General features: G+C 31.3%; 1 protein-coding gene across 3 annotated transcripts in view; it reads right to left on the reverse strand.

The window, feature by feature from the left end:
• LOC126740260 (homeobox protein OTX1-like) overlaps nt 1-27,336 on the reverse strand; it is a 272,215-nt gene that overhangs the window by 30,422 nt on the left and 214,457 nt on the right. For all 3 annotated transcript variants that reach the window (XM_050446205.1, XM_050446203.1, XM_050446204.1), the window contains exon 2: nt 4,904-5,131. In XM_050446205.1, the coding sequence (XP_050302162.1) occupies nt 4,904-4,985 (82 nt within the window). In that variant the 5' untranslated portion in view covers nt 4,986-5,131. The remainder of the gene's footprint in view (nt 1-4,903; nt 5,132-27,336) is intronic.

Consider the following 27,336-nt stretch of genomic DNA (forward strand, 5'->3'; position numbering starts at 1 on the left):
AATTTCACAGAATTGCACTCTTCGGTCAGGAACATCTTCAGTCAGTTGATGGACCATTTGGATCTTGTATGGGTGAAACTTATTTTTTTTTAAAACTCTCCATGCCGTCGAAGTTGAAACTTCACAGATATCAGCAACAGTTGGAGTAGAATGTTGGGGATTTTCTATTATTTCGCCAATTATTTGGACTTGCTTTTCTTCTGAAATAGACATATGGCCTGGACGTTTTTTATCCTGGACAGTACCAGTAGTTGTAAATTTATTTACCAGTTCCCTTAAATATTTACGGCAAATAGGACGATCAGGAAAACGTTCGTTGAAAACCCTTTCAGTCTCATGAAAATTACGCGTTGCTCCGTAAATAAAAATTGCTTCTACTTTTTCCTCCAATGGACGAGAATTAACCATTTTGCAAAAAACAATAAATTCAAACTGCCAAACACACTTAATTTACCGGTTAAGGAAAAATATCTTAAATTTTTTTTTCGAGTTTTTTTAATAGCTATTTGGTTTTTGGAATATCTAAATAATGTTCAATAACCTTTAACGTGAAATGTGACATACGAGGGCGGTTCAGTTTTAGAAACCAAAAAGTTAATCTTTAAATCCAAAATTCAAAAATTATAAATTATTTGTATATTATTATTAAAAACGTTAATAAAATCGCAACATTGTATTTTTTTGGCTGTAACTTTTAGACAGGTCAAAACGGAGTCCACCGAGTCCATGTAATAAATATTGAAAGTACTTAATAAAACCTTTTAAATGAGGTAACACAAGATTTCTATTTAATGCATTTATTCAAGATGGCGCTTATGTGTTATTTTGACATTTAGAACTGTCGTTTTTATGTCAAAATAAAATAGTGATGCATTTATTTTCGTACACTGATTTTTACCTATTCAAAAATCATACTCATTGAGACCTTTAAAATGAGGTACCACACGACCCCCCTTTCTATTTAAAATTTTTTCTCAAGATGTCGCCCAGCCGCCATCTTGGAATTTACAACTACCTAGTTTACAGTGAAAAATAGTATCTGTAGACCAATTTACTTATGCCAAAATTCAAAAATTTTTTTTGACCCGTTCAAAAAATTAATGGGGGGGGACTTCAAAGAAAAGCATGGTATGTGTCACTGTAGGATACATATATCTTATAGTGTAATAATGGAATATCATACACAAAGAAATCTAGAAGTAAAAATAGCGCAAAAATGCATTAACGTGTATGAAACAATAATTACACCAAATAACAGATACAAATTTAAAAAAGTCAAGAATTCAAATTTTCTCTTGCACTTTCTGGGCGAACAGGTCGATGTAAATCAATACTTCCAAGAAGAAACACACTTCCAATGTTATTAATAATGATAATTTCCTCATATTTTACAAATAAAAAAGTTCCGCCACTGTTAAACACCTTACATCTTTAACTAAGCAAGTTCCGCCGCACCGTCCTCAGCAGGCAATCGCGGGAGCTCCAGTAGTAGCAGAACCAAAAAAAAATCCGAAGAATATACCAAAGTTTACGAGCGGTATCATATAAAATTCAATACCGGTAGCCGGAGCGAATCAAAACCGAATTGTTCAAGTCTACAATTTTAGGTCTTTATGTGCGTGTTTGAGAGGATTACGCCCGGCCTTGTTAACCAGCTGCAAGCCCTTTCTCCCCGACATTTATCAGGGATTATTTTTAACATGCATTTTCTGGATTCTACGACACAACGTGTAGAAAAGTGTATAGAGGCCGTCCGACTATGGGGGAGAGAAGTCCTACTCTTCTATTTAATCTCATTTTTCTTCTTTTCGAAAGGGTTATTGCTATATGGCATACAGCAGTAACCCTTGTCTGGTTACATCATCTTATGTTTTTAAGAAGCATATAATTTACAAATGATTAAATGGATGATGAATTAATAAATGGAATAAATAAATAATAAAATTCGTATATATCTAATTATCTGATATGTAATGCATAACTTAAGTGGATGTATTGAACTTTATATTAAACAGTAACAAACTTTTTTCTCTCTATTCTCTTATTAATTGCATAGTTGATCTGAAGCATGTTTAATGAAGAGAAGGTATTTTTTTTTAACATAAATATTAATTTGAAAACAAAAATTCCGTCAGAATACCGAATTTTGATAGCTTCACTTCAAAAGGCTTCCTAAAAAATATTATTTACTAGCATTCAATATGTAGATCAAGAAAATAGTTCTTTTTAATAAGATTTTTGATAATGCGTACAATATATCTTTTGGATCTTTTGTATAAATTATTTTTAAACGAACACTATGCATTTTTATGATTTGCACAAAAATTTCAGCTATAATCAAAATGACAATTAAACTAAAAATTTTTATTTGTAGGCATCAGGAAATCAAATTTAGGAAAAACAGGCTCATTTCTATCCACAATTTCAGTTTCTATTAAAATTCTTTTAACTAAAAATAAATTCTAAATCAAATATATTTTCGGCGCCTCTGTTTAATCTGACACCATCATGTAAGAAAACATAAATAATTATTCTTTATACCGTCTCGGGAGACTTGAAAAGAACTTGTCGTCCGAAGACCGTAGCTGAAACCGTTTCGTTCCTTCTACCTCGATGATTTGTTGACTTGGATTTTATTTTTACACCTCGCCGGCTACCGGACACACCATCCAAATGCAAATCAACAAATTCGAGTTACAAAATTCTGATATATGGGCTAGCTCAAGCTTAAAATTATATTTTTTATGGCTTTTGATTTTTTCTTTTAGTGAGGAACCGGCTAGAAGATATCCAGGTTCGTAAGATGTCATAAAGCTTTTGTTATAGTCAAAATTTATTTGTTTGGAATTTGTTAAAAGAAACTTATGTTATTTAGATATGAACCAAAAAAATCTGCTACCCTTCACAAATAATTTAACATAGTCGTTAGCCGAGGTCTTTTTGCGGTAATGAATAATTGAATAAAGACGTATCACATTTCACCCCTAAGTACACATACGATATACTCTAGGGAAGGAAAGGCCAATATTTACAAATCTATTAGCTTTCCGCTTGTATTCATGGAGAGAGCGTATTGAGGCAGGAAAAGTAACGTTCTTGAATAAGGGACGTAGGAAGCCAGTGACGTATTGAAAGTTTCAGAAACTTACAGGAATCATTATTAAAAAAGATAAATTAAATTCTTAAATTAAAATGTTTAAAAGTTTTATGATGAGAAAGTTTTTGAAAATTTAATTTAGTTTTAAAATAATATCCATTTGAAATTGAAATTAATTTTCAACTATTTTTCTTACTCTACAGGTACACCATTATTGTACAGAATACTTAATAAATTTAAGGAGCGTGTTTGAAGCAACTAAGTTCAATATGAACTTGTCAGTTTTCTCCAGAAATTTCATTGATAATTAAATTAAATAACATCTAATTACTTAATTTATATGGCCATACCAAAACAAAAATTCTGAACAACAACGCATTCAGTCTTAATATTTTCAAATTTATTTAAAATTGTAAAAAAAAACAAAAAAGAGAAAGAATAAAATTAATAATTATATGTGCAGTGTTAATGTGATAAAAGACGTAACAAACAATAATATATTGTAAGAATAATATCAATAATTATAATAATAGAGATCAGCTAGCTGTACCTATCCTAATATCAGTTTGTTTTAATTATTTGATCATTTTCTTGTTAAAACGAGGTTTACTAAATTCTTCTCAAAATATAAGGGGAAAATTTTTGGATACTATAAGTTCAACTAATTTCTGGTTAATATTTCGGTTCATTCTAAGCAGCCACATGTCAAGCCTTACTGTAGTTTGATATTGGTGATAGGTTCGTTGCTAATACTTCTGAGAATAGTTTGAGTCAAAAATAGCTACAGTTCTGTAAAATACTTTTTTTTTAAATGTTAGAGTTGTAAAATCCCAAATTTGATGGATATTGGGGTTCCAGCCTAACCATTCGCTTCTGTACCACAACCAAAGGCTGTAAAATTATAGAAAGGGTACCTTACGCAATTACACTTTATGCTAATACTAATTGTAGTAATAAATACTACATTGCATACAGTTGATTTCGTCTCACTAATGCCTTTGCCTTTAAAAACATATATAATTATAACAAATATATTTTAAGAATGAATCCTTACACCCAAGTATCTACTTGACTTAATACAATTTTTATCTTATGTTTTTACATTCATATCCTCTCAAGTTATGCGTACGTGTACTTATAGCATAACAAAAATCACCATGCGGATTAATATACTTAAAAAATAACCAAATTATATTGATTTTGGCGCTACTGTATCCGCCCTCACACAAACTCAGCCCCTCTGCTAACTCGAGGGAATGTGATCGCAAGGCACTGCAAACCATTGCGTCACTTTATTGCGTTTTCGTGTATTAACACTTTCGCTTGTTTGTTTTGTGGCGATACTTTTCAGGATATCCTCCAGGCTACTTGGATATGTTTATATTTAGCGCGTGTATTATAGCAAGTCAGATTGAAATTAACGTGGGAAGATCCTTTTTAAAGGGCAATTTAAAATTATCCGGCTCTGTGCATATAGACCTTATAGAGGAACCTAACTAATATATTCAACAGAGAGAAAATATAGGAGGAAATTGAAGTAGAAATATTTGAAATCAAGACGTGAGATCTTTCATTCTTGGGAAATTTTCTTAACAGCAATGCAGCTTAATGCTTGAATATGTCCCCAATATTAGACATTATTAAATCGAGAGAAAAGAGTTAATTGAATAGAAACAAAAAGTTTATAATGTTGATTGCGAATAAGAAAACAGCCAGTAATACATATTGCGGTTTAATTATGTTTACATATAAATAACTCCATTTATAGTTAAAAATTCCTTTAACATAAACAAATTTGATAATTACCTGGTGGATAAGTAACCGGCAAATTTGATACTCCAAATGGTAACATTGGTCTTAGCGAGTGGTAGTTGGGCCAGCCGGCCATGTTTAGTTGCCTAAAGATATTTGTGGTTTGAGGGAATGTTGGGCGACACTCGCAGCGACAGTGTCCACTCGGACACTTACGGCACTGGTTCGAGCCTCCGACGCCCAACTCTCCTCCTTCTTGGGGAGTAATGGTTGTGCCGTTGCCTAAAACAGAAAAAATATTTATTATTATATGTATGTATTTCTTATTTCATAAAATCAGTAATTTGTTGCAGAATCGATCTATAATGACAATGCAAAACGCGCAAAGTAGGGTACAAAAAAGTTTCTTATTTGACACTCTGATGCCGTAACTTCTTCAAAGTTTTCTATCGAATTAATTAATTGAAAAGTTAAAAAATTTGGAGTTCTATAATAGATTGAATAAATTTGGTAACTTCCATAGTGATTCCATGGTCTTTTGGTAATTGATATATATTCTGAAGGTACCATAGCTCTCTTTTAATGTTTAACTTATTTATTAATAGTAGAATAAAATAATTAATAGTAGAATATATTTCAAGTGTTGTTGCGATTTTATGTATTTTGGTCTTAAGATATTTAATAAAGAAAATTAAACTATAATAATAAAGTTAATTGCATAACTTAAATGGGTATGATTACTATAGTTATAAATAATTTTTATATTTTACTACTGCAGATTTCATTTTAAATGATAGCTTAAAGTGTTAAATAAAAGTTATTATTAAAAACACCAACTACTAAAAAAATTCTTACAGGAAATACAAATTAGAGACTTCTGTTGACCTATTCGGACCTATTGGGACATTTCGACCTGCTAATTTCAAAACCAGAAATACCAAGAATTTGAATACTTCTTGTGACTGTATTCATGAATTAGTTAATCTGATTTGAAATTAATTTTGCCACATGACTACCTTTCCCTGTAGGTACTCCAAAATGGAGATTAGCACAGACCGTAGAAGCTTAAATGGGTTTCTGATCACCTTTTTCTAGGCGGAAGCATCTTTGTGGTATTAAGCTTAGACAATTTGCGGATATTTCTTAGAAATGTTATGACCATTTTGGTGTTTAAATGGTGCCCATTAATAGTTGTTTATATTTGCCGAGGTTTTGTATTAATACATCCTATTGTCACCCTATAGAACGGGCAAGTTGTGGGTTTAAAGTTATAGTTAACGGTTTTTCTTTACTAACAGGAAAATAATAGTATATTACAAGCCGAAAGGCGGTAATTTTAAGTGTGAACTATGTGTGGAAATAACTTAAGTTAGATAGTACTTTTATAGATACTTTTTATAAATGATATTTTGGTGTTAGGATGCCAGTTGTCGATCGAAAATATCATTTTAAATGAGGAGTATGCTAACTTGCCGAGAGTAAATTGAATAAGACTCTAAAATATATAGGGTGACATCATCCTCTATGATGAGATGGAAAACGTATAAATCCGCTCTAAAGTGTGGATACTGCTTCGTCAAACGACAGAAAAGAAGAGGTAAATGCTGACCTACTATCTAGGCTAACTTCTACTACACAAATCACTCTGCAATATAAGAAACAGAAAAAGAATGCAGATAAGCTTGCCTCATAGTAGAGCAAGCAATAGAGTACTGATCTATCATACGACACATGGGCAGATTAAAAACTTTTTAAGATCCTTTTTTACGAAAAACACGAATGTACTGCTTGTGGTTCTCTTATTGTAGGGCCTGGTAGATGTTAAAATAAGGATTGAAGACCAAAGAACTTCATTGTCAAATCGGTTTAACTTCCTTTTGATGATCCAAGACTTCTTTCAACGAAGGCTGTTAATAAACTAGTAAAGTTTATTAGCCAAAATACAACTTATCAAAAATCGAAAAATCCAATTTAAGAGCAGACTACAAAGCAAAATTCCAAGGACATCTAGTTCGGCTGGGAGTACTAAGAGACACAAAATTATAAAATATTACGAAAATATCAGACTAGAAGTTCCAAGGAAGTCTGACTTAGTATAACAGACACCATTAAAGGATAAGAAAGTCAGATAAAGGTTAATGAAGTCTAGAGGAAATCATATTTGGTAAAAAAATTCTGGCAACATATAAAACACTTTTTATAGAATACAATACCTAGATAAGCACAGTGAAGATGGCTTTTAGAATCAGTATTGTAAGACATAGTATCATATTATTGTAAGGCACTATCCCAAAGTACATTATATAGGGGACACTGGATAAAATATTTTGGATTCACTTACCTAGACAAATTTTTAAGTTTAATAGACAAAATACGTCGCATTAAGAAAATCATAAAAGGGCGCTATCACTAAAGTCATCGGAAAAATTGAGAATTTGTTAAAAACTTAGTGACATTTAGGGAGACCAAATGAATAATAAGCACATTTAAGCTTAATAAATCTGCTGGTCCTGACGGAATCATTTCAGCAATAATGCTAAAGGACCAGAAACTAATAAATAAGCTATGCTAACAGAGATGATAAGAGATAGCCACGTCGTCATACATTCCGGTAAGATTTCTTTTGGTTTCATTCCAGAGAAATGACATTTAGTCAGGCAGACATTTATATCCACGCCTGCAAAACAGATCATTGACACCTATCAGCATTTACTCCAAAGACACTCGATAAATTGCTAGACAGACACAACAAGGATGGAACTTTAATGAATCGCCTCTTCTATAAAACAAATGAGCGTATATTTTAGAAAGATCAAAAGATGTTTCTTTACACAGACTTGTGTCCAATGTAGAAAAGACTTTGGAAATGAAATAAATATGATGCCCGCCTTCCTGGATAAAAAGGGGACGTTTAATATTACATTATTAGAATTTATAACAATATATACAAGGGGACTTAGAGTTGATACAACGAGACGTAAGGGGATTAAATACATGCTCAAATGCAGATTCGTAAGGATATATCCTATAGTAATAATAATCCAAGGCAAGTGTAATAGTAAGACCTACAATTGTACCTAAATGATGAGAGTCGATTATCGATGTTATCGATAATCGATGAGATTCGATCCTCCTATACACAATATTGCAATTTCTCAATAGGGGGAAATAAGAGAGCCTTAAATTGCTAACACTGACAAGAAAAAAAATCTATTTTTTTTAATAAGTATTGCGAATATCTTTGAATTTTAAGTTACTCATTATTTGGATAAAACAATTAATCACTCTAAATCCATCCTTATGACAGTTAGACAACTGCGCGAATAGATATAGAGCTTGCAACCCAAAATGTTATACTGAATCGATACCAGGATTGTTCTACTAACTATTACGTATACAGCTCTGGCGTGGTCGTTAAAGACAATGAAAATAATAGAAAACCAGAAGCTGAATATAATACAAAAACTAGCATGTCTGAATTTAGGTCGGATCTGCCGCTTTAATTGATTGTGTAAGGTAGAGCCACTAGAACTACAGTTAATTGAATACATATCTCTGGAACTGCAGCATTATTATACATACAATATTCAACTGGATTTGACAATACACCTAAGAATCCAAATAATCTGTGAGGACAGAATATAAGAAACGATATTGGATCATTCACTATTTGAAGTTATATATCCAAGCAGAGAAAAGTGGAATAACAGCGACCGTAGGATTCGTGGAAATTTGATCTGGTATACAGATGGACAACATATATTCCATACAATAGGGAATCTCGTATCTACATAAATCTTTGCAGTACTCGAATGTGCAAGAGAAAATAATACAAAGTACTGTAGCAGATATTGAACTGCCTATTGAAATTAAAGAAAACTAAAAAGAAGTAACAATACAAAATTTATCTGAGTACCCAGATACAGCAGTGTATCAGAAAATAAGAAACCGGAAGACTTTGCTAGAAAAAAAATTCCTGTATTGGACCAGATTCTGCGGATGTTAAACAGTATTATACACAGAGAAATGCGAACCTGCTCTAAAAGAAAACTGTTTTTTATTAGAAAGAATCTACCCTTTGTATATCGCTAAAGAAAAGTAAGCGTTTTAAACAAAATCGCAAAATCGGCTCATTTTGCTAAATCTAAATGTCACGTTTCTTCGTAATAAGTCGAAACTTAGTATACTTACGCCGAAATAAATAATGATGCATACAGTCTTTTGCAATTTTTTTCCAGGTTAGCCATGTATACATTATTATATATTTGCCTTTTATTATATAACAAGCTTATAAAAATTGTGGTTTCTATTGTCTAACGTGACGAAAATATAGCAAATTCTGACACTGTATGATAAAAATTTGCTGACGGGGTAAACGGGGGTTCAAAGTACAAAATTGAAACGTCAATAATGTCACTACTGTGAATATCAAAATTAAAAATCTTCTGACATAATTGCTATTTTATTTATGTCATACTTGGCATAACATATATTGGTATGGTGGCCACTTTATATCAAACTAAAAGATCTACATTAGAAACCTTGATTTTTGGATATATAAATATTTAATTTCTGTCATTAAAACAAAAGGTTAAAGACCAATCATGGAAAATAATTTTTAGAAGATTATATAACACATTAGGAGATACGAGTTACGTTAATCTATTACCTGACCACTTAGTTGAGTTAGTTTATCTTAGTTAGCTTTGGTTCAACTAAGACCTTTTTGTTCTTAAAAAAATTTATTAATGTTTTCCTCAAGAATACGAACAAATAAAAAAAGTCCAAAAAACTCCAAGTCACCTTTTCAGTGGGCCGATTGTTTATAGTGTAAAACTTGCCGCGTAACCGTCGACATTAATCTTACTTAAGAAGGCATAATTACTGTAATTGCCAGTCAGTAACTGCATGTTGCTAATTGGTTTGACTGTGTAAGTAATATCTACCATTTTAGGTGACAAATTACTGTTTTTCAATTAATACATTTTAGCAAAATATACCCAGTATAATGATAAAATGTCAAAATAATAATTTAAGTTAAGCTAAATGAATCATTTGTCTATGACATATAAATTTAATTAGTGGAGATGATAATTAGAGGAGAGTTTCCATGACTACACTACACTAACGGATTATTTAATTATCCTATTTGACCAAGCATTATAATATATTGGCTTAAACTTATTAATTAATTAGTGATTTAATCAGAACCAATATAGAATTCGTAGATTAATATACACGTACGTAAATGACTAGTGACAGAAATGATTCCAGAAATCAGAAAAATAAATTCTTACAAAATTACTTGTTAAAAAAATTAACTTAAATTTCTACAGAGTATTTTCCTAGTGGAGCAAGGCAAAAGTGACACTTTTTTCTTAAATCTTATATTCTTTAGTAATTATTTTTAAATTTAATAACACTTTATATATTTTAAAATGATATATGCTTGACAATGCTTAAAAATTTTAAAACGTCACACACATATAATTTATAAAAACTTACCTATCAATATCTTTATAGGCTCCTTAGCTTAATTTAATCCAGTTACGCAAAAAAACTTTCCGAACGCGCGAAAAAACTATCGTTACTCGAGATTTCCGACTCAAATATCAGAAAGTCATCTGTGATAATCCGTTGTTATTCAGACCGAGAGACTGCAACGACTGAATAATCAACGCTTGAAAGATTCACAACCCCAAAAATGCAGGTAGCAAAAAAAATTATTAGGGGGTGGAACTTTTGAGGGTGGTCAGGTGGGGTCAAGGTCTCGGTCATAGAGAGGGGATGGAAAGTAATTATTGTTATGATGGAAAAATTAATTTTATTATTATGTTATGTTAAATCCTTAAAGTTTATTACTATCAGAAGCAAAGCAGAAAGAAAAAGAAATTTATTATATTTAATGTTCAGCTTTCCTAGACACATGTCTAGATATACGTTAATTCTTGGACTAACAATATTAGAAAGCTAAAAATCTATACAATTTTTTTTTAAGCGAATACATTTCTTAAAAAAAAAAGTTTTTCATGTTTTGCATGTTGCACGAAATTTAATTTTGCATTTTATAAATTACTACAATAATCACCTCAGGCTAGCCTTATTTTAATATGTCAAAAAAGAACATCTATTATGTCAAAATTTTCTGCTTGTGCAGCATGAAATTTTCTATTTAACCATACCAATAAAAATTTAATTGTCTGATGTATGTACAATCGAAAAGTAGCATCTTTGTTAATAATAATTATTTTTTCGACTTTAGACTGGTATTTTTAGGAGTTATAACTTCGTCAATAAAGTTCTTTTATTAAAAAAAAAACACCTGCCATATATAAGTGTATATATGTCAGTTTCGAAACGTTGCTTGCCATTGTCCGATGCCTAACTTCTACTCCCTTCTATTGTTTCGCTGTTTCTTTCTTATATCTGTAATTCTCATGGCTTTCATTATATCTTGTGTTAATGTTTTCTTCGGTCTCCCTCGTTTTTTCTGTGATTTGGTGGTGCTTATTTTATGACAATTTGGGGCAGTCTTGTTTCTTCAATTCTTTGGACATATTCGCACCGTCGAACCATCTTTTTATCTGTTCTTGCTCTATGTCTGTCACTAATGAAGTATATCTCTTCTTGATATCCTGTGATCTCCTTAAAATATTAATTTTAGTCGCTTCAAGTTTTCTTCGATTTTGTTTCGTTATTCTTCATATCTCTGCTTCATAAGTTAAACTGCTTTTGATGAATGTTTCATATATGTTGCTTCCTAATTTTGTTGCTGCATCGTACACCATTTGGACATGCTTTAATTTTTCTGACTTCTGTTATTCTTTTTGCCGTCTCTATCGTCTTTTCCAGGTCGCACTAAATCAAACTTCGGACCAAGATATGTGTAAACGTTGCAACTAGTTACTTCATCTTCATTTAATTGGATCCTAGATGGTTCTGCTCCTATGGGGAGATATTTCGTGTTCTGTATATTGATTTCCAGTTCCCAGTTATTATACTCTTGCTGTTTTACCATATATTGTAAGTTGATTTAATTATTTGCTATAATAACTTAGTCGTCAGCAAATTTCAGAGTATAAAGGTCTATAATGTTAATGCCTATTAAATATTTTCTGTAATAATACAGAATTTCCAAAGAACCTAAAATGTTTTTTTAGAGAATAAACTAAAAAGGATGATATTTTCAACAGAAAAGATTGAACGTGCGAACAGGAACTAAACGTTCATAGAGAATATTCTATTCACTGAGGTCATACTTTTCCCTTCATAGACATCACAACTCATCTGTACGGTAAGCTACAACTATTATAACATTTTAAATATTGCAATTAAAACGCATCCCCTAAGTACCCTCAGAAGATTAATTTATAGGGTGGCACCTTAGGAAAATCAATTATTGATTAATTCTTTATTGATGGCAACCTAAATGGAGAAAAAAATCTTTAACTTCTGAGGAAACAAATTAAATATGATTCAAGACTTGGCCTCTAAACTAAGGACTCGCACCTGGCTAAGCACGTTTCTCATTTGTCGTACGGTATCAGCCCTAGTGGTATAGTGAACAGACAGAGAAAAATATTACCCGTAATTTTGAAAAATTCTGCAGCAGTGTTTCAGGCTGAAGCTGCCGTCTCTTTACACTGTGTCTTGCATATCCAAGAAAGAAATATTGTTATATAGTTAGACAGCCAAAAGACCTTAAATTCAATCAGCTCCCATAACGTTAAATACAAGTTAGTAAAAAATTTTGTAAGTGCCAGATTGTGTAATCATGTCCAATAGGTCCAGGCTCTAAACGGACAATGAGATTGTAGAAGCAGAAAACCAGGAAAGGCTTAAGTTACAAATTAATAGGCCCCGAGTCATTCTGTAACATAATGGCTGAACCATTTAAGGCTAAAGTCAAAAATAAAAAAATCCCATAGCAGAAGATTTCAAACACCAGGACAAAAGCGAGCTAAAAGATTCATAATAACCTGCACGCCCAATTCTACCATAGAACTTTTGAATTACAATTGAAAGGTAGTAAAGAACCGACCTATGTTGGCCTATAAGTAACCGACCATTATCGATTTGCTTATAGGCCACTGCAAACTAAAAAACGCCTAACAATTTTAAAAATCGCAAAAAATAACATTGGCAACCTTTGTCAGGAGGAGGAAGAATCCTTCTGAATATGTATAGTGTCAGTGTGAGGCACGATGCAGGTTTAGGTTTCATAGTTTAGAAGACTACAGGCCAAAGTCATGCAGATATATGCAGGGCCACTCGTTTAGAGTTTATAAGAATTCTAATGTCTTATGCCCATAATAATCTTCAAGGCAATATTGATTTAGGTTTTTTGTGATGAAAAACGTATGACCTTTTTTCACAATACTTTCCATAATTTTAAATTAGAGAAAATCTTAAAGTTTTATCCTTTTCAATTTAGTACTTTTTTAAATTGGGTTACTTATTTTTCTTATAACTTTAAGTTAAAAACTTATAAATTAGACTGACACAATACCACCTTATAACCAAATCCACCGGAAAGGAAGTCTTCGGCTTAGATGGCAAACTGTATATATAATACTGAGAGCTTTTCTATGCCTTTTATTACTTCTCTACTATATTCTTCAGTTTTAGAATCTCCTTGCTGCTCGTCGTTATCCTTTTAGTTTTTACTTTTATTTTTGTTCTAATTTTTTCCACCATTATATTTTCTTAAATTTTTTTAAAATATGTTAACTTATTTGTTTATTTAATTGTCATATGTATTAAGTCAATGTTATCCTATTTTTCCATTTCTCCTCTGTTGGCCAGTAGTCTTTTTGTCTACTGAAGAAGGGAAGGTTAAAAAGTCAGGTCAATGGTCAGTATGTATTACCGGCTATGACAAATAGCGCAGAAGCAACGATAATCAAAAATACTGTGGACATATTAAGAGTTATACAACGGAAAACAGCTAAAGCCAATCCAAGTAAGTAGATACTCTTTGATTTGATGTCGTGACCTAAGACTCGCTGGTTCTGCGGATGGTTAAATTCCAATTTTCTAGAATCACTATACTCACGACAAATGATAGACGGACAATTTTACTTGTAGACTAGAGACCTCATGCAGATATCGAAAGTGACTTGAAAATTATGAACTATTTTTCTGAAATTCAGAAACGTAGTCTTTTCTTACCAACAAAAAAAAATTTATTGAATTTTCTAAATATATAATTTTGCTTATATACGTAAAATAATAATCGCAAATTATTAGGTCAACGATAATAACAGGAACTCTTTAGTATTAGAGGGCGTCTCCAACTTATTTATAAGGGGCTTCTATCTTACTAGCAAGCTACCTATTACCACCTTTTTCTCTATAAATTAAGCTTAACCCGATAATATTATATAAGCTCACCAGATATCTAAAATTTGCAATCTTTTCTGATAGTAAAGTAAGACACCTAATAAGAAGAATGCGAAAGACTTTGAAAGAGGAGAGAAGAGAGAAAGGCGAGCCCCGAACCACCGTAGAAAGGCACTATAAGCCATATTATATTACCTGACCTCTTGTTTTGACGACGTGATGGGAATTTCCGATTATACACTTTGTGTAAGTACCGAGTATTTAAAAATAGACCCATTAAAATAGAAATTGAAAACGGTAGTGCAAAAATTTGATGAATTTATGAAGAACTAATATTCTACTTAATACCTTTAAAGGAAGCAACAAAAAAATTGTAATTTTTAAGAATTAGCAATTTTTTCTTAAATTTTATAGTAATATTAAATAAATAATTTCATCGACCAGGCAGAGAACCTGAAGTATATAAGGCAATAAAAAATGCCTAACAGGAAAACTGTTCAAAACAATATAACAAAAGAAAACCGTTAGGTAGAACAATTATATAGAGGGGCTAAGAAGGCTATTTAATAAAGCCCAGCAAAGCCAAAACTGAAGCATTTTAACAAAATATGATAAAGAAGAGATTCACGAAGCAGAAAAAAATATCATAAGAAAAATTCTTCGAGAAAATCACAACTACTCCCGAATGTGAATATAAAATTCTTGCCAAAAAGGGTCTACCAAACCAACTTGGTCATCTAAAGAAAATTAATTGAGAGGAAATCGATGAGATTTTCACAAAATCTTAGAAAGTCTCAATTAAATTGTAAGTAGGCAAATCTCAAGCTCGACTGCAACTACCAAACAGTATACGTGGTTCCTCAAAATCCTACTAGAAGATATTCAACAAAATAATTAAACCTAACTATGAGACTATCAAACGGGCACTCACAAATTTAAACCATACATATTACTAGGTTTATATATGACTTAACTAAGAACACGCGAAATAGGTAAAGCTCTATAGCTACATCTATGCCAAACCTTTCGAACATGTACAGGGTGTTTGAGAACTATGGGATCAAACTTCTGGGGGTTGTTCAGTACAACAGAAGAATCCATTTGAGTACAAGAACCCATGTCCGGAAATGCGTCACTACGCCACTACGGCCCTAAGAAGCATTAAAATTTATAAAAAACATTAATTGCCTAAATAGGATCTGATGCATTTATTTTTACCTATTGTACATGATACCATAACAACAATTGTTTAAAATCAACGCTTATCAATGTGAATTCTCAATGTCATGTTTATAAATTTTAGAGCTTACAATTTTTAAACATTTATTGCTAATGGAAAACTTTACTAATCAAGAATTGGCGGATATGCATTTGGCATACGGAGCAACAAACTGCAATGCACGAGCAGCATCGCGGTTGTATCATGAACGTTATCCCGAACGACAGCATCCTGGATACAAAAAGTTTATTGCGGTTCATCGGCGGCTCGCTGAGACAGGCATGTTTAAGACCAAGATGCATGATACTGGTGTTCCTCGAACCGTAAGAACGGTCGAATTAGAAGAAGAGGTGCTTCAGCAAGTTGCCGATGAACCATCATATAGCACACGTGACGTCGCTAAGAATATGAATACGAGTAACGCTTATGTCTCGCGGGTACTACACGAGCAACAACTCCATCCTTACCACTTCCAGAAAGTTCAAAGTATGACTGCAGCCGATTATCATCCTAGAGTTCAATTTTGTCGATGGCTTCTGGATCACGTCATTGCACAACCAAATTTTTACGATATGTTTTGTGGACCGATGAAGCCTCTTTCACAAGAGACGGTATTTTTAATAGTAGGAATAGCCATGTTTGGGACGAAGAAAATCCTTATGCAATTTTTCCAAGAAAACATCAGAATCGTTGGTCTGTCAACGTATGGGCAGGCATTGTTGATGATTATTTAATACGGGCCATACCTTCTACCGGAACGGTTAACAGGACCTATTTATCTGCGTTTCTTGGAGAAAGTTCTCCCAGAACTCCTTGAAAATGTTCCACTAAACGTTAAACAGCAAATGTGGTTTCAGCATGATGGAGTGCCGACTCACTTTGCTGTACAAGTACGCGAGTATTTGGCTCAGCGGTTTGGGCACCGTTGGATTGCCAGAGGTGGAGTAGTTTTTTAGCCTCCTAGGTCACCCAATTTAACGTCGCTCGATTTTTTCTTGTGGGGACATGTAAAGTCTTTAGTCTACGAAACTCCAGTAGAATCAGAGCTTGACTTAATTGGACGAATAACAGTAGCATTTAAAATCATTCAAAACGAGGATCAAATTCTTAGTGTAGTCCGCCGAAATCATGTGCGGCGTTTAAATAGGTGTATTGTGGTAGGAGGAAGACATTTTGAACAATTGTTGTGATGATATCATATACAAAAGGTAAAAATAAATGCATCAGATCCTATTTAGGTAATTAATATTTTGTCTAAATTTAAACGCGTCTTAAGGCCGTAGTGGCGTAGTGACACATTTTCGGACATGGGTTCCTATACTCAAATGGATTCTACTGTTGCACTGAACAACCCCTAGAAGTTTGATCCCTTAGTTCTGAAACACCCTGTATATTATGGGCTATATCCCTAATTTATGGCAGAGAGCTTCAGTAGTATAGCTAGCAAAAATAGGCAAAACTACAGAATAAACGGCAAAGTCACTCCTCAATATACTTACGCGAATGACAATTTTATACAGTCTCCACTACTACATTAAAGCTAGAGTAACAATGAGTACAATAACAATGAGTTTAATCCTTGGGAAAGCCAATGGGTTTATAATATCGAAAGTGGCTAGAGATTGTCTCCAAGGTGGTGTTTTACCGCGATTAGACTGGTCAAGCCTCGTAAACAATCTGATAATTAAATTAAGAAATACAGGAATGTATTGCTTGGGCTTAGAGGATGTCATAGTACTCATAGTAGTCAAGGGCAAAGTTATAAACCTTATTTTAGAAAGAATTCAGGATATATCGCATGCTGCAGGATCTACCGCCAATCCATGTCTTAAAAGAAGCAGAAATAAAGTCGATCAAACAATATCAAAGCCCCATAACAGAGCAAATAATCAACACTGTGCTATGTATATGCAAGGAAGATACCCAAAATAAAAATTAATTTTATACCAAATATTATATTATTAAATTATTTGTAGGTATATTCAAACAGCCAAACAGTTTGAAAGGCAATCAGCATCCATAATATCAAATACAGGCTAGTTAAATAATGTTTAAATGCCCTTTAGAGAATAACAGTAAAAACCAGTTACTTGAAACAAGTGTCTTTATGACAAAAAATATATTTAGTAGTCATATACAGTAAAAATTAGAAATAATATAGTATATGTTATTATATAACATCAAATCCCAGCTAAAGTGTTAAAGCTTACTTAAAGTTTTTTAATAGACTTTGATTAAAGTGAAATCCAAATTTTAAAATCATAGTAAAATGTGGACGTACTCGTATAAGGTGTAAATATTACAGGTACTAGAAATCTTGATTTATGATAGGACATTTTCAATACAATACACACCATTGATAGTGAAAGATTAAAAGCAAATAACGAGAAGTGTGGCAAGATTATGACCACCCCAGGGTATCGAATTTTCGAATATAAAGTCATTGCCGAGAGGGTATTGTAATACAAAGTTATTTCAGTAAGTAAACAAATGCTTCTGTCCAAATGCTCTTTATTTGGTAATAAGTAGGAAATCTTATTTGGGTAAGAAACTTCATGAAGCAATTATGAATAATTTTATGAAAATTAATGATCAGAATACCAAGAACAGAAATATGAATATGCAGCAAAAAATTTAAAATATCAAAAGTAAAATTAATATTTGAAAGTATAATTATTTATTAGTGTAAAAGTTTATCAGTAAAATACATATTTTATCATAAAAGGATTGCCTCTTGTTTATTTTTTTTAATGTGCAATGTTCAAGTAAAGCATGTATGTATGTAAAATAAATCCAGTTGATATAGGAAATATTTTTATAACTAAAAAAAATTAAAGAACGTTTTTTTCTAAATATATGATTTTTATAAGTGAATGAGAATTTTTAGGGGAGAAGGCTCTGAATTAATATAATATTTTTATAAATTGATAATGTTATTTAATTTTACAAAAATCAATTAAATTAATGCAAGCTTAATTAATTAGTTGATAAATGAGTTCATGAGTTCAAAGCTTCCTTCCATTGATTCCACTTCCAATAACATTTCAGTAATGAAGAAAAATATATTAGACATAATAGATTTTATGCAAACAATAAATTTGTTCGAGTCCTGTTCGTTACAAACTTGCTTTTTTATGTAGCCCCTAAAACACCATAGAGCTTAGATCTGGAGAGCGCGGTGGCCATTCTTCCATCTCTTGCTTTCTATCTTCTTAAATAATATAAATATTTATTGAAAATGATCGTATTTGACTATTGACTAGTTGACTCGTATTTGAAAACTACAGTTAGCTACTTTTTTAAAAAGCCACACACTTAATGCGATAATTTCCAAGGTAGTTCAGATTAACTAATTTATACTTGGTTTACTATAACAACTCTTAAATTAATATCAGACTTGCGGTAAAGCCTATCGTAGTTTAATATTTGAGGTTTTTCATTACTTTATAGTGCAGACTGTTTTTATATGGTATTCGTGAAATAATTGTTCCTTAATTTTTCCGTATTAAGTAAAATTCGAGTTTAAGATCTTCCTTTTTTATAAATTTTTATAGGGATATGCCTTTTAGGCATTTTTAAACGAATCCCATAACGAATCCTACTTTATTACGGCTTAGTCAGTTATGTGCAATCTTTTTATTTTTATAGCATTAGATCGCTAAAAACACTAATCCACGCCTAAATCATTGGCGAATGTAGCCTAAATAAAAATTTTTTAAGCAAATAAAACTTTATTTTAATCTGCAGAAAATGTAGAATGTTTTACCAAAATTGTTAATAGTGTTCTTGTTGTTTTCAGATAAAGACTTTTAAATTATTGTCAATTATAAAAACATAAGAAATAATATTTAATTTATTAAATATTTTTTTCATAGTCTGGACTACGACTTATGAAACATACTGTATAAATGATAAACTTAAAAACCACTTTTTTATTTCATTTATTCAAATGTAACTAAGTTAAATTTCTGAGAATAATAATTATTCTAAGTTCTAACAAAAACACATGCTTATTGCTAAAATTAAAGAGTTAATATTTCAATTCAGATTTAATGAGTATTAATGATATTTAAGTATATTCTTAGAAAGACTAATTCAATACCAAATTTACCTGAATAATCCCTCCCTAGCAATTAACTTTACGGATTTGTGGATAGAGAATTATAGGCACTACTATTAGAATTATAATAATTAAGTTAACTTGGTACTAGCCCTATTAAAAATCTTATCAAAGGTAATAAACACAATGCAACAAATCCAAGTTGCTCCTAATTCTCAGGTAGTAAAGTTGAGATTTAAGGAATATTAAAGAAATTATAAGAAATTGAGAACAAAGCAATCTGTAACCAAATATATACATGCAAAACGAAACTATTTTATTTTGAAAGTAAACTAAAAATGCCCTAGCAGATCCGGCTATCATATCATATAAAATGTAATCCGTGCAAAGCTTCTTAAAAACCAGTTAAATACAGGAAGGCTGAAGAGCAAATAATAGCGAAGGGATAATCGGGATAAACTAGTGTTAATGTATACAACTAGGTAGCTAAAGAACTAAAAAGGCGCGTGATACCACCAAGTGCAGAAAGCGGCTTATATCTCCGGATTTATAAACTACTTTAGTGACTTCTTAGTCCCTAAATTGCATTAGTGTGATCTGCTCTTCAATGTGCTGGTGCGGTTTAAATTTAATACGTTTAAAATGGTTTTGCTTTTAAAACAGTATTTAATATGTTGTCTTAATACATAATAAATGGGTGGCTTGATATGCATAACTGAATAGAAAATGGTTCCTTTTTCTATAAGTTATGTCAATATACCTATTTAAAGGACAGTTTTTAATAGGATTTATTATATAGACATACATCGAACGAATTTCAAAATAAACCGCCGTTAAGGTTTTTTTTTTAAAAAACAAAAAAAACACGTTAGTTTAGATATACAATGGGAATTTTATATTTGCATTTAATGGTTTGTCAATTACCTTATAACCTTTAGATAATATCACTTATATCGGATAAAAACTACTATGGTGTAACATATCATTGTAAGCAAGATTAAATTTTCAATTGTTGTCTGTTCAATTGTCTGTTCTAACCTATTAACAAAAATTAAATTAGTTGACCTACAAGTGAATACTAAGCAAAAGTGTGTAGTATACATATTTCATCGACCTCAAGCTTTGAATTTTCAGTGGCCACCCAAAAGACAGTCTCTTGTCCAATGGTATTAAAACAAAATTAATAGGCTTACAAGCACTTAGGGTGCATAAAGCTGTGTTAAAAGTAAGCAGTTTGTTGCTCGTTATTAAGAAAACAATAAAACAACCTATTTTAAAATTCCTTACCAAAATTGGCAAGAGTTTTTTCGCTTTTATATTCTTAAAAAAATCAATATTTTTGACCATCAATATTTTCAGGTGGGGTTTTATAAACTAAAAAGTTAGGTCTGGGACCCGTACGGATCATTTATGACGCCTGCCAATAAGGCAGCTCCATCCTGCTGGAAATGCAAATTATTTTCATTTAGTATCCTAACAGCGTTTTTATCTATTGGATTTTTAAAAAGATTGGACGATGAAAGAGTATATTATAATTGCTAAGAAGTTCAAATACATTTACCCAATTTAATTAAGTTCTAAAAAATATATGGCATTTTGAATTTTTTACCATAAATTCCTACCCCCACATTTATTTTTTTAGGATATTAAGTAAGTATGCCCTTTTTAAAAAAGGTAAAGATTATTTCAGGATCTGCCGTTATGTCCAGTTGACCACTCCATTTAGAAAAAAAATTTATTCGTCACTGAAGCATATGTTCTGAAATATATGAAAGTCTTTGCCAGTTTAGTAGCACATCAATTTGGAAAGTTCATTGCTCGTATCAAAATGGTTTTTTCCGAGTTCTGGAAAAATTAGAAAAATCGGTTAACTATTCGACCTTTGAAATAAATAAAATTGAATTCACTGCAAACTGTCCCAGTACATGATTTATCTGCAATCCTTTCATCAGCATATTTTTTATTACAAATAGATTCCGTTTTTTAAAACTTCCGTACCCTACTAGAACATCGAGAAAATCGCAGCCCTTTTTTTAATTCAGAAAAATACGTAGAATTGATAAAAGGATACTGAAAACACATATAAAATATTCTAATTAGAGTTGCATAACATACACTTTTGTATCACCATATAATAGTGTTAAATCTTTTTATTAAAAGTAAATCTAGTATTGAATATGTAAAAGTATTGAATATGAAAAAAAGTATGTTACGACGTTTTGGTAGAATTATACGTTACTATACCTTTTCAAGCAAAAAACTTCCCAAATTTCTTTGAAGGACTTAATTTTCCTAAATTTGCGCATTAATTATAGATTTTTAAAAATATATAATATTTTATTAATACTCTAACATTATAGCTTTTAACAAGTCTTTTATGCTATTTTTCATAGTAACAGGATCTATAATTCGGATCAATGATTCTACTTTGATTCACTTTAATAACCGTCTTAAAGCTTCTTAAGCCCATCCAGCTTTCTGAAAAAAGGAAAACTGTATTATTTTTCTTTTTCAAAGGCAAAAGTTATTTTAAACATAGCTTGTTGATTTCTATTTCTACTGGAAAAGAATATAAATATATTTTTTATTTACATCACGAGGTAATGAAAGTCCAATCTTCAATGTGTCTTTAGACATTACCTAGACTATACCATTCACTATAAATAATTGAATCTTCGCTCAAGAATAGTCTTTTAATATTTGAATATTGCTTAACTTTCATATACATCTAGTTTTCGGTTATTATTAATTGGTTTAAGTGGTCTACTCCTACAAAATGACCAGTATTTATATAATTAATGTCATAAATGAGTTTCCTAAAAAATTTCTTAACTTGGCCGAACTTAAGGACCATTCTTAGACATTAGTCTTTAAAAGCCCCATTAAAGCCTTTTGTCAAGATATGATCATAAAATATTGCAGCGAAAGTTTGCTTACTTTTATCTTCTTAAAATGTGGTAGTATTTAAAATTGAATTTAACCTTATTATCTTATCAATCATCCTATTCCTTAATAAATCTGTTACTACTTAGAGGAGATGAGACCAAACGATGTACCAAGAAAGACATGCTAGCCATTTTATGTTAGTATTTAGAGTCACTAGTTATGTTTATATCTTAAAGTATTTATTTCTCGAACAAGGCAATCAAGTCGGCAACATATTTTAAGCAAACTCGTCGAAAAATATTTTGTGATATGCAAAGTTTGGTCAATTTAATGATTTGTCGGATATTAGCGAAAGAGATCTATATATTTTTTTTTGCATCGATGCAAAATTGATCACATGTGTCACGGCATGTACCTAGTTTAACTTAGACACCCCTTAATTCTACACGATGGGAAAGTCGTATAGATGCTTAAATTGAATAAACTGATGATAATAATCTTAAAGGTTCAACTGGTTCATTACGAAGAGTAAATGGAGCTCTCGCAACAAAAACTTCTAGATGTGAGTTTGTCGTGGAATAGATTGTATGGTACATTTTGTTTCAAATCAATATTAGCATTAAGATTCTCCAATCAGTAGACCCAAATCTTGAAGCGTGTACTAAGCAGTTAGGTTTGACTTCAACTTTTTTAGAAAATGGGATCTAATATTAGTTTTGCACAAATCATTAATAATGGCAAAATTGTCGCTGAAAATCTCGGCATTACTGCTTGTTTTTAGTCGTCAAGCCGAATGAAAAGAATACGAAATAAACAAAAATAATCTTTCATATCAAGCAAATTACGAATCTATTGTAGATAAGACGCAAAAATTCAAAATAAATTTAAATTTAAGTCACTGCAATTCATTCTATTGATAAAAGGTTTCTTAAATTGAAACACATGAACTGTGTCTCTGGATTAAACAACGTTTAGAATTTACATAATAAAAGTCGAGAAACAATATCGAAACATTTAGTCACAGATTGAAATAAGCTTTGACCATCAATAATACAAAAGACATTGACGCCACTGATTTATCTGATGAACTATAAACGATTATGTATGAGCATGAAAAGTGCCGAAATTATCTTCAGAAAGCTGCTCGGGGACCTCAGGTCAGCCAACTATTCTCAGATTTTTTAACGGTTTTCAACCCTATGCACAGTCAGTAAATCACACTAATTTCCTATATTTGATGCTATTATTCCTAATGCGTTCTTTTTAGATTCAGAGAAAGTATGAAGAGCTCTGTCTGACCTGGACGAATGTATCTAAGGGTGGTGGACCTGATGGTATACTGTATTTTTTTGTAAAAAAATGTGCATCTTCGCTATATAAACCATTGTCTATTATTTATGACTTATCTTTTAAGCAATGTGTGTTTTCTTGCAAGTGGCAGATGGCTAATCTGGTGCCAATATATAAAAATAATGATAATTCTGGTGTGAAAAATTACAGACCAATAAGTAAGCTTGATATTTTCGGTAAAATTTTTAAATCATTAATGATAAGTTAATAAATTTTCTAAAACCTATAATCATCAATGAGCAGCAGGGCTTTTTTTCCAAACGATCAATTGATTTCAACTTAGTTGTTTACTCAGAATAAATTGTCAGCTGCAAGTGGACCCTGTGTACATCGACTTCAGTAAAAAAATTGACAAAATTGATACTTTAAGAATAATACTTTATAACAGAAACTTGCCGGAGAAGTTCATCTCCTTCGGTGGTTAGCGTCGTACATTTTTAATCGATCCCAGTATGTAACTGCACGCGACCACCAGTTCTTCACGTATCCAGTTACTTCAGACGTACCACAAGGTTCTCACTTAGGGCCCTTACTTTTTATAATCTATTTGAATGATGTTATAAAATATTTTACTTTCTCCAAAGTATTTACTTTAGGCAGACGATATTAAGATTTTTGCTCCCATCAATAATCTTGGTGATTGCTTTCTTTTACAAAATAATTTGGACATATGTTTTGAGAATTGTCAAAAAATAAACTTTACCTTAATTATGATAAGAGCGCATTTATTAGTTTTACACGTAATACTAGTTTATTTTAATTTGACTATAATTTTAATAGAATTTTACTTAAGAGGACTGATAAAATGAAGGATCTGGGTGTCATATGTAATTAAAAGTTAACTTTCTCAAAACATATTAATTACTTAAGTATTAAGTGTAATCGAGAAAACTTCTTAATTGTAAGAAATAGTAGACTATTAATCTCTACAAACTCTCTAAAAGCATTATATTTTGCCTATGTTTATAGTCGCTTGAGGTTTGCCTCCGTTATCTGCGCTCTGCAATATACGGTGCATGCTAACAAATTGGAAACAATACAAAATAAATTTTTAAGATTTTGAGACTATAAAAATACTGGTACATTTAACTTATATTCTAATTTAATAGAACTTAGAGTTAAATATCAATTATATTCTCTTGAAACACATCGCTCTCACACAGACATGTTCTTTCTCTATAAACTAATTATTTCCATATTGACTACAGACATTTTCGAAACTCTTATTTGTTTCCAGTCTGCTTGTATAAAACCAATGTACCAAAGAATTCGCCATAAGTCGTATACTTTCCTTATACAATAAATAGTAAAGTCGTATACTTTACTTATAATTCCACATTTTTTTATTCTAGATTTATTTTGTCGCAAATCTTAGTTCTGATTAATAGGAATTTTAGTTTTTATTAACAAGAACACTAAATTAGAAACTAAGCACTTTATTGTATTTTTGCTCTTGTATTATTTTTAAGTAAAGTACATCTAAAACACTTAGTAATTTGTGGATGTTCCTTTGGGTTTCGGCCTGTTAATATCCTATTTGTTTTTAATAAATAAGTGAATAAATTAAATAAAAATGGTCTACTAAATTATGTTTCACAACATAAATTGTCAGACCTAATCAACATTTAAATTAGGCATAATTGTCAGTTATGTCTAATTTAAATGTTGGTATACGAATTTTACTTATAATCCCAACGTCGATTGCTAGTGGCGAACAAATTGATTAGAACCTACTCGCGTTCAACTATTGAACTATTGAATCCTTTCCATTGAACAAATTGCCCAAAAAATAGATTTAACAGGAATTACATCAACGTTTTCTTAATTATAGACAAGAAAAATAAAAATGTAATAGTTTTAAGTTTTGACTAAAAACCGCGTGTAATGTCAGTATAAATAAGAAATGTCAAAACGTGTATTTTGTAATAAAAAAAAATGTTTTTTTTTGTAAATAAAAATATTTTGCTCTGTACTTGTTCATTCCCATCGAAAAGTTTAGTGTACTCAAAGTAAAAGAAGTATTTCTTTTGTTTTAAAGAACAAATTAAAGTAAATTGGAGTGCACCAAAAATTTCTAACCAATTAAATACTTAAAGTGAATATACTAATAGTTTTCGACTTTGTTTAAGAAAATAATTTGTAAAATCAGGATGGATGGAGGATGGTCCAAAATTTTAAGTTCGCGTTGGGCACCAACTTTTCTCGCGCTGGCTCTGGGAATAAAGAAGATACACAAAAAAAAAACAAGAATTCCATCTTCACTTAAAATTAAATAATTGACTTTTAAAATAAACTGTTGGCTAACTGAAAAACATTCATAAGGTAATTTTAATGTCTCAGGGGCCTACTGAGACAGCCGTTAGCGAAACACGTGTCGAGAATAAAATCAAGAGATTTGGTTAGTGGTAAAACTAATATGCGATTCAAATAAATTGTAACAACATAAATTGTAAGAACTTTTTAGGTGTATATGGTTATAAAAAACCATTGAAAGGATAGAAAAAAGTAAAGATTGCTATTCTAATATAGCCATACATTAAAAACGACATTAATATTTAAATATCCATAATGAAGCAACCGTCAACCCAGCAAACCAATCTTCCCACAGAGAACAGATTCATATTTAATAACAGCTCCCTCATATCTCCAATATACGTTCTTTTTTGCACGTCTCCTCGAGCAGAGAACATCAAATAATCAACCAAAGGACCCCCTTATGTCTTTTTTACCTTCACGTGCAGATAGATACGGAAGTATATGTATGGATGGAGGTGTGGCTGTAGTCGATTTCGAAAGTCACGCCCAACTCCAATCGGATCCGTAGGCGGTATGGTTAAAGTGCCGCCCCTTGGAGCAAGTGTTACGTCATCACACAATCGCTTGCCCCCACCAAAACTGAACCAGCTGTCATATATTTTTTTTTACTGGCTTTTTGTCATGTCAATAAAATAAGCGGGGGCTATGGAAAAGGACTAAACAACTCGGGTAGTGTTCTTTTTGCTGACAGTTGGTAGAATTGGGAAATTGTTCTTTTGTTCACATGAGTGATGTATTTTCGGTGCGCTGCTGCCGAGTCTCGTTTTTCATTGGACCGATATGGGTTTGTTGTTTTCGTTAATGTCTTTTTTTTATTACGGTTTGCGTGAATGTTGTGGGGAGGGGTTGTTTTTTTGGATCGGAATTTATATGGCATGATTACTGAACATATAGGGTGAATTGAGAGAAAAAACCTTCATAAATACGGAGTATGATTATTAATAGTAATAGTAATAATAGTAATATTATTAATAATAAAAAGGTTTATTTATTTACTGAATTGTATAGGGTGTCCCATTTGCGTGATATCTTCGTTATTTTTAACGTTAATGAGATACAATTTTTGTATCTTTTGTATCTCGTTAAGGTTAAAAGTAGTAGACAGTCTACAATAGATAGACAACAGACGACTATCTACTACTTTTTTTTAAAGCTAAAGTTGCCGGTAACAAAATTTTCATAGTCCTTTTAGCTTTTAAATACAGGGCATTTTTAAAAGTGCTGTATTATGGTATTCTTCCCTTCTATCTACATTATTCTTTGAATACAGTGGTGTAGATAATTTTTGTTACTTATTAACTATTTTTGAGTTAA

Source organism: Anthonomus grandis, chromosome 9 (assembly GCF_022605725.1).
Source record: "Anthonomus grandis grandis chromosome 9, icAntGran1.3, whole genome shotgun sequence".
Taxonomy (NCBI): Eukaryota; Metazoa; Arthropoda; class Insecta; order Coleoptera; family Curculionidae; genus Anthonomus; species Anthonomus grandis.